The 14,364-nt window shown below is 40.8% G+C and overlaps 2 protein-coding genes across 8 annotated transcripts in view; one reads left to right on the plus strand and one right to left on the minus strand.

The window, feature by feature from the left end:
- The window catches only part of PDE1C (phosphodiesterase 1C), a 537,291-nt gene that overhangs the window by 372,125 nt on the left and 150,802 nt on the right, over window positions 1–14,364 (minus strand). The window lies entirely within an intron of this gene.
- Window positions 6,020–6,630, plus strand: LOC113912023 (nascent polypeptide-associated complex subunit alpha-like). The gene has a single exon (XM_035723193.1). It carries the CDS (start codon window positions 6,040–6,042, stop codon window positions 6,628–6,630), a length of 591 nt encoding a protein of 196 aa, XP_035579086.1. The 5' UTR covers window positions 6,020–6,039.

Consider the following 14,364-nt stretch of genomic DNA (forward strand, 5'->3'; position numbering starts at 1 on the left):
AGCATCATCATGTTCATTATACTGAGGAAAAAGAGAGGAGCAAAGACTTTGAAAATTTATAGCTTCTTTCCCTTTACTACTTCCCAACTGGGCAAGTGATAACAAGAAGTACAAAAGCATCTCCTGAGCTCATGCTCTGCCCAGTCACCATTACACTAACAATGGTGAGTTAACATTATTATTGCTAACTTTTATTGGGCATTTTGTGTTCTAAGTCTTATTTCACATTTAGTCTCTTGAAGTTGAGGCGGTCAGGATAAATTGATGTGGATCAAGGCTGCTACATTCCAACAGAGGGTGCTGAAATTTTCCCACAAGTTATGAACCTCTTACAAATTTCCCCACATGGATCTGCACACAAGTCTTCCCCTTGGTGTCTGAAAGGCTTTCACTTGTCCTTCAACTGTCACAACTCAAGCATCTCCTTTCAAAATGCTCCCTGAATCTTTTATATTCATGCTCAGAGTGAGAGCCCCTGGCACAACCTCCTTATTAGAGAATTTTATCATGCTGGATGGTGCTGATTGTTTTGAATGTCTGACTCTACTAGTCTCACAACATAAGATATATATGTAATCACCTCTGTATCTCTAGGGTCTGGCCCAGGACCCAATTCTCAGTAAGGATAATAATTTGTTTATTGGTTGACTGATTCACTGGATGGATGAAATGAAAATTTTAAATCCTTAAAGTATGCTTGGTCACTTGTACATCAGAGCTGAGCCTTGGGCTCTCATTAATGTATTATTGACCCTTAGGAGCCCTAATAAAGCCATCTCATTAGAGTCAATAAGGCCTTTAGGCCTAATTCATTCACTCTCTGCCTTAGGATAATTTACTTATATTGAATTGCAAACTGATCTGATAATATGATTCATGATAAGTTATCTTCCTGGGTCTGTCTTCTCTTCTTCTTAATTTCCATTGCCCAAGTTCAGCTTCTCTTTGTCTCTAAACCACAGACATTACCTTCCAAATGGTTTTACATTCTTTCCTTCATTCATTCAACAATTCTTTATTTAGCAATTCCAGGCACTGTTGTAGACAGTGGAGACAGCAGTGAACAAGACAGACATGGACCCTAACTTCATGGAGTTTCAGTAGGGGGAAACAAAGAAGTTTCAGCGAATCTGAAGATAGATGTCATAGAAATCATCTAATGTAAGAACAGAGAAAAAAATATTGAAAAAAATTAAAAGAGCCTCAGGGACTTATGGGCAATTTCAAAAGTCTCCCATAAAGGGGTAGTTGGAGTCCCAGGAGAGGAGAAAGAAATTGGGCCAGAAAAAAATAATAGAAAAAGTGGCCAGAACTTCCCAAATTTAGTAAAAGACAAAAATTTACAGATTAAGGAGCTCCAGTGGCAAAATCAGTTAGTCCCAGTACTTACACAACAGTGCAAGCAGAAAAATTTACAGACCCAGAAAGAGCACATTCAAGAAAACCACATCTAGATACATCATAGTCTAAGTGTTAAAAGACAAAGACCTGGGACAGATAAAATCACCTAAAGTAAGGACAGAGAAGATGAAGACTAAGCCACACGATTCCCTAAAATGGAGATGTCAAGTACAGGATGAAGAGTCAGTAGATGAAACTGAGAAAAAATGGCCAATGAGGTATAAAAACACAGAGGTATGTGGTGATCACATGAGCCAGGAGTAAAGGTGTTTTGAGAAGGAAATGATTATGCAGTATAGGAGCATGGACCAAGTGAGATGAAGGCAAAGAAGTAGCAATCACATTTGGCAACATGGGAATCAGTGAAAACCTAGACAAGGGCAGTCCCAGTGAAGAGGTTAGAGAAAAAAGTGCAAGAGCTTAAAGTGATTGAGAAAAGAAAAGAAGGCAAGAAGAGAGGGAACTTCTAAACTGCAAAATTCATTATACCTTACTCCTAAGCAAAACCATTCAGCAGACCATAATACAGAGACCTAAGATAAGGAGAAGGAGGAGAAGGAGGAGGAGGAGAAGGAGGAGGAGGAGGAGAAGAAGGAGGAGGAGGAGGAGGAGGAGGAGAAGGAGGAGAAGGAGGAGAAGGAGAAGGAGAAGAAGAAGGAGGAGGGGAAGAGTTCACAGCAGATTAAGGTTCTTGAGTATTGCTTCCTTTTTTTTTTTAAGATTTTTATTTATTTGAGAGAGCGAGAATGAGAGAGAGAGAGAGCACATGAGAGGGGGGAGGGTTGGAGGGAGAAGCAGACTCCCCGCTGAGCGGGGAGCCCGATGCGGGACTCGATCCCGGGACTCCAGGATCATGACCTGAGCCGAAGGCAGCCAATCTAGAAGGAACACTAAAACATCAAGTGAAACGTGATGCAATACAGAAAAATGTGTTTCCAGACCTTCCCTCATAACAAGTTCCATAGATTATTGGAAAGAATACTTAGAAAAACTTCTTGGAGTAGTGGTGATGAAAAGTGAGACATCTCAAGGGAGGTTTTGAAGAAAGCACAGCTTTCTGTGGTCAACCCCAATAACTTTACCCTAATTCACTCATCCATTTCTGCTTCCTCTGTTCCCAGAAGTGTCCAGCATATAGTAAATGCCCAAAAATATTTGCTGAAAGAATGAATTGGTTTAAAATAACTCAATGTTACTTCTCCCTTGGATTTTATCTTATCAAAGGGCTCTTTCTGACAAAAATGCATATTTAGTTACAAAGAGAGAGGAGCCAAAACAAACACGTAGCAATAACAGTAAGGCCAAAGTTGCTGAAATGTTGATCCATGTTGACATAGCTTTCTCTCAGTTCCTTGCATCCAGGATATATCCATACTACATCATTCACAATATCCATATACAAATATTTAATCATTATGTTGTACACCTGAAACTAATGTAAGGTTATATGCCAATTGTATCTCAATAAAAAAAAAATCTCTACTGAATCATAATTAAACAGAGGAAGTTTCTGGGCCTAAGAGAATCTAAAATGTCTGTGCCTCCTTCTCCAAAAAGTTGCCTTTATATGAAAAAGACATGCAAAGGTCATTTGTTTAATCGGAAGTACTTTGGTGTTGTATATTTAGCAGTCCTCAATAGAAAAGAAGGAAGTAATTACACCCAGAAGACTTTCCTTTTAAACCTCACATTTATAGGGTACCTGGGTGGCTCAGTAGGTTAAGCGTCTGCCTTTGGCTGAGGTCATGATCCCAAGGTCCTGGGATCGAGTCCCGCATCAGGCTCCCTGCTCAGCGAGGAGTCTGCTTCTCCCTCTGCCCCTCTCCCCCACTTGTGGTCTCTCTCTCTCTCTCTCTCAAAAATTAATAAATAAAATCTTTAAACCCCACAATTACAAAGCACTGCATTTTCTTCATGTAGTTCACCCTTACTCACAGTCATGTATTCACTCACTCATTCATTCATTCTTTCATTTTGTTCCTATACATAGTAATCCAGGATGTGGCATAAGAATATCATGGTGTTTTCATAAAGTAAGTGTCTGGTTCAATAAAGACCCTACAAAACGCTAAACACAATACATATTGTGAAGGGAAGTTTGCTTCCAGAAACCAGGTTTCATGCTGCAAGCAAAGATGCATAGCAAGCAATCCACAGCAATCTAAAAATAGACCAGGGTCCACCTCCAGCCCTAGCACTTTCCATCTTCACTCTCCATTAGGAAAAACATCAGCATCACGTGGTTCTTCAAGGGCTGTGCAATAGGAGCACCCTTTGAGCCCATGCTCCACTTTCTGGACAACACAATCAAATTAATCCCTGTCACATGCTTTGCTTCGGCATCACCATTATTAAAAAGCAATGTGAAGACTGCCTGGAAAAAACCTGATTAGCAACCACAGTTAAATAAAGGCTTGAAAATTGAATAATCCACTACGTAAGGGATAGATTCATTGGCAGCTGCTGTATTTCCTCTGTCCCCTGGAGAATAAGCAGACAGGGAGGTGACCTAGGCTGTTCATCATCAGATTAAATAATGGAAAGAGCCAATAATCATTTTCCACATCAATATTTGTTGTCCAGTTCACTCGACCTATTATTCAAGTTTTGTCTACATCAGTTGAAAGAGTGTTTCCTCTCTGGAAACAACATTAACAGGGAATACATTAGGGCAGAGTATCTATCCATTCAACTCACAATCTCCTACTCATACTCTCCACTCTCTGACATCATCCCAGTATGTAAATGGCAATGGTTACTTACAATTAATAAGAGGCTTGTGTCAATCCATAAGTGTTTACACTTCTGATTGATCAAGGAAATTCTATTTTAATTTATATGCCTCTTTATATAATCATAATTTAGCACAGCTTTCATGTCAAGATCCCTAAGCCCTTCAATGACTACTTATGAATTGAGTCCATTTATTTTGTATTTCACAACTTCCTATGAGAGTTTAGCATGGTCAACATGTTAAATATCTCTGGCAAAGGGGAAAGATACTAAGATATAATAGAGAACAACAACAATAAAAAGGTAGCCAGGTATAATATAAATAGCAATGAATTTTGAATCAAGACTTCTGGATTCAAATTCTAGTTTTATGATCTTTTGAAACACATATTGTGTATGTTCAGTGAAGGTTTTATTGAGCCAAATACTTATTTTATTAAAAAAACACTAACCTTCAACTAATGTACCACATTACAGTAGTAATCTAGTCTCTTTTCTTGTCTAAAAATGAGGATAATATAATAACTTCTATGGATTTGTTGTGAAAATTAAATGGAATAACAAACATGAAAGGAATATTCCAATATAAGGTACTATTATTAATAATACTAGTAGATAATTAAATCAAAAGATGGTCCAAAGTCTGGACCAATGTTTTCCCTCTAAACCTTTCCCCAAGACACTGACAAGCTCTAATTTTTCACTATTTGAATTTATCCCCTTTCTTTCCCCATCTTCTGGTTGATGAAGGTGTGAACAACTGGGAAATGCAAAGTACTGGGCAGACCAAGCCAAGAGAGAAAATGATAGAGTCAGAGATTATTATTCCCAGAATACCCAAGAGTTGAGGTTTGTGGGCATAAATGAGTAGGCACAAAATATATTAAATACTAATCAATTAAAACTTGTATTGCAAATGTAGGGACATTGAAAATCATTAATTTCAGTTTATATAGATAAACTGACAACTTATGACAAGAATTTCTAAATGTTGACCCATAAATCATTCTTATTTGTTCTATTTTTCTTTTTTTTTAAGATTTTATTTATTTATTTGAGAGACAGAGAGAGCACGAGCAGAGAGGAGGGGCAGAAGGAGAGGGAGAAGCAGACTTCCCACTGAGGAGGGAGCCTGATGTGGGGGCTTGATCCCAGGACCCTGGGATCATGACCTGAGCAGAAGGCAGAGGCTTAACTGACTGAGCCACCCAGATGTCCCTGTTCTATTTTTCAACCAATCCATTTACCAAATTATTAAATCCATACATTGACATCAGTTGTCCTGAGTCTTTTACTCCTTCAGATTTTTTTTTTAAGATTTTATTTATTTATTTGACAGAGACACAGTGAAAGAGGGAACACAAGCAGGGGGAGTAGGAGAGAGAGAAGCAGGCTCCCGGCCGAGCAGGAAGCCCGATGAGGGGCTCAATCCCAGGACCCTGGGATCATGACCTGAGCCGAAGGCAGACACTTAACGACTGAGCCACCCAGGTGCCCCAACTCCTTCAGAATTTTAAAAGTGAAAAAATCTGGAGAATAATCAAGAGCACCGGTGTCCAGTAGAACTTTCTACAGTGATGGCAATGTTATATAATTTATGCTGTCCAATGTAATACTTACTAGCCACATGTGGCTATTAAACATTTGAAATGTGCCTAGTGCAATTAAGGAGCTAAATTTATAATTTTACTTAATTTCAATGTAAATAATCACTTTAAGATAATAACCCCAGGGGTTTGATCCCAGGGTCCTGGGATCAAGTCCTGCATCTGGCTCGCTTTTCCCTCTGCCTGGTACTCAGGTGCAAGCTCTGTGCTCTCTCTCTCTCTCTCTCTCTGACAAATAAATAAATAAAATCTTTTAAAAAAAGGGGGGGAGATCTTGGTTCTGCGTTCCCCTCACAAAATGCCTGGTGAAGCCACAGAAACCGTCCCTGCTACAGAGCAGGAGTTGCCACAGCCCCAGGCTGAGACAGGGTCTGGAACAGAATCTGACAGTGATGAATCAGTACCAGAGCTTGAGGAACAGGATTCCACACAGGCAACCACACAACAGGCCCAGCTGGCAGCAGCTGCTGAAATCGATGAAGAACCAGTCGGTAAAGCAAAACAGAGTCGGAGTGAAAAGAAGGCACGGAAGGCTATGTCCAAACTGGGTCTTCGACAGGTTACAGGGGTTACAAGAGTCACTATCCGGAAATCTAAGAATATCCTCTTTGTCATCACAAAACCAGATGTCTACAAGAGCCCAGCTTCAGATACCTACATAGTTTTTGAGGAAGCCAAGATCGAGGATTTATCTCAGCAAGCACAACTAGCAGCTGCTGAGAAATTCAAAGTTCAAGGTGAAGCTGTCTCAAACATTCAAGAAAACACACAGACTCCAATTGTACAAGAGGAGAGTGAAGAAGAAGAGGTTGATGAAACCGGTGTAGAGGTTAAGGACATAGAACTGGTCATGCCACAAGCAAATGTGTCAAGAGCAAAGGCAGTCTGAGCCCTGAAGAACAACAGTAATGATATTGTAAATGCTATTATGGAATTAACAATGTAACCATCTGAAAACGAGGACTTTTTTTGGTGTTTCAAAAGAAAAACTGCAGCTTGGTTTGAAATTTGTACTGTTTCTATCATTAATAAAGTTATGGCTTCTTGTTGGATGAAAAAAAAAGGGGGGGGAAACACCTGGGTGGCTCAGTCAGTTAAGCATCTGCCTTTGGCTCAGGTCACGATCACAGGGTTCTCAGCAGGAAGCCTGCTTTTCCCTCTGCCTGCCACTTACACTCTCTCTCTCCCTCTCTCTTTGACAAATAAATAAAATCTTTAAAAAATAAAGAAGGAAATAAACATTTTTTAAAAAGATATAACCCCAGGGTTCATTCTCCAGAAGCCATTCGGCCATGCTTCAGGGAGAGACTCAAGACTTCAAGACAAGGCAATAATCATTCTTTAGATACGCTTTAGAGAGATTTCTGTAAAGTCTGAGATTCTACAATACTAAAGAATGAACCAAATGGCCAATTTAAAGGGAAGGAAGAATATCTCCATCTTAATCAATAAGGCCAATGACCAGCCTCATGAATTATCTCAGCAACCTTGTTTGCTGAATCTGCAAAAGTTGTGACATATTCCTATGTTCCTCGTTCTCAACAGAGTCTAGATTTTTTTTTCAGGTAAAAGTGTGGCTATTGCATTAGGGAGGCTGAACCAGCCTTCGCCTCAAGAGGGGAGCCTAACTGGTCTAGGCCAGTTAGGATCTGGGCCAATTACACTGGCCCAGTAGTGGATTAGGGCAACCCACAATTTAGATTCAAATCTGTGATATAATTCTAGTCAACTCAGTTGAGATGAAGAGTAATCAACTCGGAAAGGAAGGGTGGGGATAGGGTTTGCTTTTGAAAATGGTTTCCTCACTCTTAAGAAAGGCACTGGAAGAGGTACTTCATGTTCCTCTAAAGATTGTTGTCATTAAAATGTGATGCCTGGAACTTCAGCAGCCATCTTATGACTGTGAGGGGAGCTACTCGAGGACTAACACTTCCTGCTGAGGATGACAGAGCAGAAAGATGGAAAGAACCTGGGATTTTAATGACAATATTGAGCATCTGTACCAACAAATCCTGGAGTAATCCTACTACCACTCTTCTATTTATGTGAAATAAAAAATATTTTTTTGATTCTTTGGCCACTTTGGGTTGGATTTTCTGTTACTTGCACCAAAAGCATTCTGACACAACCTCCATCTGTTAAGTACCAGGTAGGTATTTAACAGGCATTATCTCATTTAATCCTTGCAACAACCATCCAAAAAAATTTCATTAATTCCATTTTGCAGCTGAGAAATATGAAGCTCAAGAGAGATGAGGGTGCAAAGGTCACTTGACTAATAAATGGCAGCATCAGGATTGAAACTCAAGGGTGCCTGATGCTGAAACTCCCATAATTCCCTTCCAGCTCCTGTCTCTCAGAACTGTATGTCCCAGTGAGGTTGTGCATTAGCAGGTAAGTCCTAGCAACCTCACTCTTGCAACTGAGTTGCATTATTTTTCACATCATCTGTAGATCATCACATGTAGAATAAAGTGATCCGCCTAAATGATCTCACCCAACTATGATTATAAATGGCATACAATTAGAGCTGTGATTCATTTCAATTTTTTATTTCAAAATCATTCCCTTCATACTTTTCCTGACAGCTGAGAAAGCAGGTTTTGAAGCCAGAAACTCCACCTCCCATCAGACATTCTGCAGGTTCACCTCTAACATGCTCGATGTTGTTAGCTACCTAGGTGCGGCAGGACCGTGGTTGTTACAGCAGCAAAATGCACCCTCTTGCCCTCTTCCTTTGCCAGCTAACAGAGAACCTCAACACCCTGGCCTGTCACAAAGGTTGGGAGTAATTTTCAAAAGCCTAGGCACCTCACCACTTTACCCAAGAGTAAGGATGTGCATTCAGGAATAATGAAGGCAGTGAGTCAAGCAGCATTATGCAGTTATTAGCCAACTCCAAGGTGTGCTACTTCACAGAACGATTATATCCTAATAGGTTCACTTGCGTGATTCCTCAGGATGGACCCTCTCACTCATCTGTGGAATAAAAATGTGCAAGGCTCTTCATTTCGTTGTCAGGGAGATGGCTTTTGAGACCATGATTTATGTCTGCTATTGAGACTCAAATCTATTTAGGGACCTTGAGAGCATTTAAGCGAGGAAGCATGAGAATAGGATGCTCCACATAATATTAAGGAGATACTCTTCCTTTCAGGAAGTGGAGCTTAATCCCATCCCCCTTGAGTATGGGATGGACTTAGTGACCGAGATCCAATGAATAACAGTCTGGAAAGGAGAAAATAGTAACTTCACAAGTTACTATTTGAAGAAATCTGACAAGTACCACCTTAAACAAGTGATTGGGTTTATCATAATGAGTGATATAATGTATCCCCTGATATGATGTGACGAGGAGAGAATTTCACCTCTATAGTTTTCCTCCCCAAAACCCACCACCCCAAATTAGTCATAAGAAAAACATCAAACCCAAACTGAGGGACATTCTATACAGTATCTTTATTCTTCAAATAAAGATATTTGATTCTTCAAAATATTCTTCAAAACTGTCAAAGTCGGGGCGCCTGGGTGGCTCAGTCGGTTGAGCGACTGCCTTCGGCTCGGGTCATGATCCTGGAGTCCCAGGATTGAGTCCCGCCTCGGGCTCCCTGCTCAGCGGGGAGTCTGCTTCTCCCTCTGACCCTCTTCCCTCTCATGTGCTCTCTATCTCTTTCTCTCTCTCTCAAATAAATAAATAAAATCTTTAAAAAAAAAAACTGTCAAAGTCATCCATAACAAAGAGAGACAAAAATTGCTACAGACCAGAAAAGACTTCAGGAGACATGAAAACCAAAAGTAATGCGGTACCCTGGATGGGATTCTGGAACAGAAAAAAGGATGTTGGGAGAAAAACTGGCAAAATCCAAATAAAGTTGGTAGTTTAGTTAAAAGAAATGTACCTGTGTTAGTTTCTTAGTTTTGACAAAAGTACCAAAATGTAAGATTAGGGGAAACCAAGTGAGGGGTAAACGGAGACACTCTGCATCATATTTGTAATTCTTCTGTAAATTCAAAATTATTCCCAAATAAACAGTTTACTTAACACCTCTCCAACCCCCCTTAGCCCCTGCCAAAAAAAAGAATAAAAGGAAGTGGAACGGCTTTCCTCTTTTCTCTGCCCCAGAACACACACATATCCTTGACTCTGTGCACTTCGGCCTTTTGCAACTGGGTTTTGGGTGAGAATGAAAAGTAAGTTAAGAAAAAAAAAAAAGTAAGTTAAGAGAAAGCAAAGAAAATAGGGGAAAAAAGTTTTAAAGATTTTATTTATTTGAGAGAGGGAGCAAAAGCGAAGGGATGGGCAGAGGGATAAGCAGACTCCCTGCTGAGCAGGGAGCCCCCCACATGACACAGGACTCCATCCTAGGACCCCGGGATCATGACCTGAGCCAAAGGCAGATGCTTAACTGACTGAGCCACCCAGGTGCCCTAAGAAAATAGGAAAATTTTAGATGATAAGCAGGAAAAATATAGAAAGAAGAAGGAAAAAAATGTCAACTATACTTCAATTAAAAAAAAAAGGAGGAGGCAGAAGAAGAAGAGAAGTAGAGGGGATGGTCAAAAAGGGTAAGGCACTCAAGGTTTTGTCCCTACTCAGGGGCAAGGAAGCAAAATTAAAATAGCAAAAACTAGTGTGTACAGTGCTGCCCACACACAGGTCCTCAGGATATCAATTTTGCTGATGCCTGATATGTTCAGGGGACTGTGTTCAGAAATGCCACAGGGTGTGGAAATGATGAGACAAACTTCTCCACTAGGGAGGTGGCAGTGACTGGCCAGAGTCTCACCAATCCCATTTCCTCTTCCAGGGCCCAGAGAAAACAAAAACAACAACAACAACAACAACAACAACAAAAACCACTGCATTTCCCAGCCATCCTTGCTTTTAGACTGGTGCCATATGACGCAGCTCTGGTCAGTGGCGCATGGGTAGGAATAACACACACCACTTCCCACTCTAGCCTCTAAAATATTTCACACTATCCATCATCCTCTCTCTTTCTCTCCTGCTCTCTAGACAGGCCATTGGAAGCTAAGGCCTCTGAGGTGGTAAAGCTATATGATGGAAGATGCCCAGATCCCTGAGTCTCTGACTGGACATGGCCAAATAAAAGATGCTCAAGCTGCATAGGATGGTGGCCAAATGAGAAATAGAGTTTTATTGTGGTAAGCCGCTGAAATTTGAGGTTTGTGTGTTATAGAGCAGCCAGAGTATCCTAATACAGAATTTATATATAAATAACTCTACTGACCAAAATGTTTTAGAGCAATTCAGAATGTGGAAAGGGGAAAAGCTAGCATTACTCTGTGGCCTCAAAGGATGACAGCTTTGGGGATTGCAGAGTTGGGAACTGAATATTCCAGGCAGAGAGATATCCCTAAGAGAGCTATCAAAACAGAAAACAGCAGGGCGTGGTCAACAGCAGACTGGCCTATGCTTCACTTTAGCTGGAGTACTACAGGGAAGGATGGCAGTGCTGGGAAATGAATCTGTGAAAGTCCAGGCCATACTGTTGCAAGTCCTAAGTGGCATTTTAAACAGCTATCTTAGGTACTGAAAGGTTTTAAGCGAGAGCATGACAGGAGCAGATCTATGGGATCATTCTAACCTAACACACAGAATGCACTATGTGGGAGAAGACTATGGGAGTAGTCCAGTGGGGACAGCCTGAACTAGGGGACAGTGAGAAGGAAGAGTTCTTAGAGACCTTCCAAGAGCTAGCATCCCATCAGCTGGTAGGACTTTGTAGCTGTGGAGGACACAGTATCACTGATCATGACTTTATGTAACTTAGGAAGAATCAGCACTTCATTCTCTTCTTGCCATCCCCATGTGCTTCATTAAATCCCTCCCATCTACGGGCTACCATATATTTTGCAGCTCTCAAGTACAAACAGTTCCCAGAAAAAGAGATTAAATAGGTTTAACTTGTTATTCAACAACTTGTTCCCATCTTCCTCTACCCACAGCCCAAGTCCAAGACTCATATTGTAAAGGGTAAAATGCACTTTTTTCTCCTCTTTCCTTCTTTTTTTTAGTACTTCTCTCTTTTTTTTTTTTAGATTTTATTTATTTATTTGACAGAGAGAGACAACAAGAGAGGGAGCACAAGCAGGGGGAGTGAGAGAGGGAGAAGCAGTCTTCCCACTGAGCTGGGAGCCCGATGTGGGGCTCGATCCCAGGACCCTGCGATCATGACCTGAGCCGAAGCCAGACGCTTAATGACTGAGCCATCCAGGTACCCCAGTACTTCTCTTTTTATATGAAATTCAAGTCAACAAATATTTGTAGTCTATTCACAAAAGCTGTGCAAAATGTTAGGAATATAAATTTAAATAAGAAAGTATTTGAAAACAAGTATCCCACAGTAAGAGGTCAGAAATTCCAATGCACCTGTGGCTAACTGTAAGACAAAGTGCAATGACATGGGTGACCTTGAACTATAGGAACACGAGGAGGAGACTCATCCTGCCCAGGTAGGATGGAAAGGAAGTGAGGATATCTGACCCAGCCCCAGACAGATACATAAAATACTGCTGGGTTGAGGGGCGCCTGGGCGGCTCAGTCAGTTAAAAGTCCAACTCTTGATTTCAGCTCAGGTCATGATCTCAAGGTTGTGAGATCAAGCCCGATGCACGCTCAGCATGGTGCCTGCTTGAGATTCTCTCTCTTCCTCTCCTTTGCCCCTCCCCTCACTTGCACTCACTCTCTAAATAAATAAATAAATAAATAAGATCTTTTAAAAAAAGAAAGAGAGAGGAAAAAAAGACAAACAGACAGAGAGACACAGTACTGGCCCATAAAACCAAACTTTATCTAGCTTCAAGTGGACCCAGGGGCTCAAATGATGCTACTAAGACTTTGTGTCCACCTGTCTCTCAGCACTCCTCTCTTCCATGTCAGCTTCATATCCAGGTAGGCTTTTCCCCACGTAGGCTACATCACCCCTCGGAAGACCAGACACACATCCTACTAGCTTGGCACCAGTCTCCCAATAATTCCTGCAAAACCACAGGTTGGTTCTGACTGAGACAGCTAGAGGCATCTTCCCATCTCCAGTCCCGTACTTTCACCAGCCAGACCTGCGATACAAGACCCAATCCGGAAGGTTGAAGGTGGGGTCAGCCCCACCCAAGCCATGTGGGCTCAAAGTAGAGAAACAGAGTTTCCCCAAAGGAAGCCAGAACACTGCTCCCACTAGCAGAAAGAACTCATGCTGGGTAGGAAATGAATGTCAGTACAACTGATGTGGCTGGGGAATAGCACAGCGGGTGAGAAGACAAGAGTGGTGAGCTGATGGGAGGGAGAAATCAAAACAAAATAAGAACCATATCATGGATCCCTTTTTGGATATGCAAAGGAATGTGGATTTTATTCTTCAGGCTACTGGTTCTCAACTATTTTCTCCCACAACATAAATGATGAATGACACCATCTGCAGACGTATCCGGGGGTTATTTGTGATTTTTTTTCCATGCATTAGCTCTAATTCCACCCTTATTCTCTCACACTAGACAGCAATGATACAGTGAACCTTGCTCTAATTGGTTTTTAAAGAGTAAAACAAAAAGAGAATAAATTATTCACAGAATTCTGCTCTCTAATTATTAGTAGTAACAAATTACTTTGATTCAACAATGTCTCCCAGTGCCTCAGTTGAGCACAGATGTTGTAGGCAATGAGGAGCCACTGAAGGTTTTTAAATGTAGGATGGATTAGTGAGGAGATTCTAAAGGCAGACAGGCCAGTTGGGAGGCTATTATGATAGAAAGGCGAGAGGTGCCGAGCACTTGAGTCTAACTAATAGCTGGAGAGAATGACAAAGGAGAAACTAATTACAGGGGTACTGTGCAGGATGTCACTACTTACTGAATGGAAAACACCAGAATGATGCTTCAGGTTTGACTGACAGCTCCCAAATCATGCATTTTCACCCCCTCCCCCCACTAACTCTTTGCTTGCCCACCATCCAACAAATACACACTGAAGAAAGTCCATGACTGGGGCAGATGTGGGGACTCCTGTCTAAGCAGGGTTCTTACTCTCAGGTTCAAAGGAGTGGTTTTTTTCCATAATTGCTTATTGATTGTAATTGAAAATATACTAAATAACAATTTATAGTAATAACTGTTGGTGATTATAGGTGGTTATGAATGATTATGTGGGTATTATTAATTATAGCCATAATTGCAATTGTTAATTACTGTAAAAATATTACACTAAGAACTGTTCAAAACAGTGCCTTAACATTTTATAGCACTGTGCCACTTTATGCATTCATTTAGCTCCATTTATTTTATTTTCACAATAATTCTGAAACAGGTGTTATTGATCCCATTTCACAAATGCTATCAGACTGAACGACATGCCCCAAATCATACAACAGATTAGTGGCAGAGTAAAGGCTGAAATTTCAGGTTTCTGACACCTAGGACCACGATATTTCCACTTCATTTTGGTACTCATTATTTTCAGTAAAAATTAACAAATAAAAACTGTATCCCCAATGAGAACCGGATTATCATCTAGCTTTTAGATTTTTAGTTACTCGGATTTTCCCACGGAGAAAATTTAAATAGGGAGAAATGAAAATGTGGTGGTAGTTTGGGGGAAGTAGAAAAA

This window comes from Zalophus californianus, chromosome 12 (assembly GCF_009762305.2).
Source record: "Zalophus californianus isolate mZalCal1 chromosome 12, mZalCal1.pri.v2, whole genome shotgun sequence".
Taxonomy (NCBI): Eukaryota; Metazoa; Chordata; class Mammalia; order Carnivora; family Otariidae; genus Zalophus; species Zalophus californianus.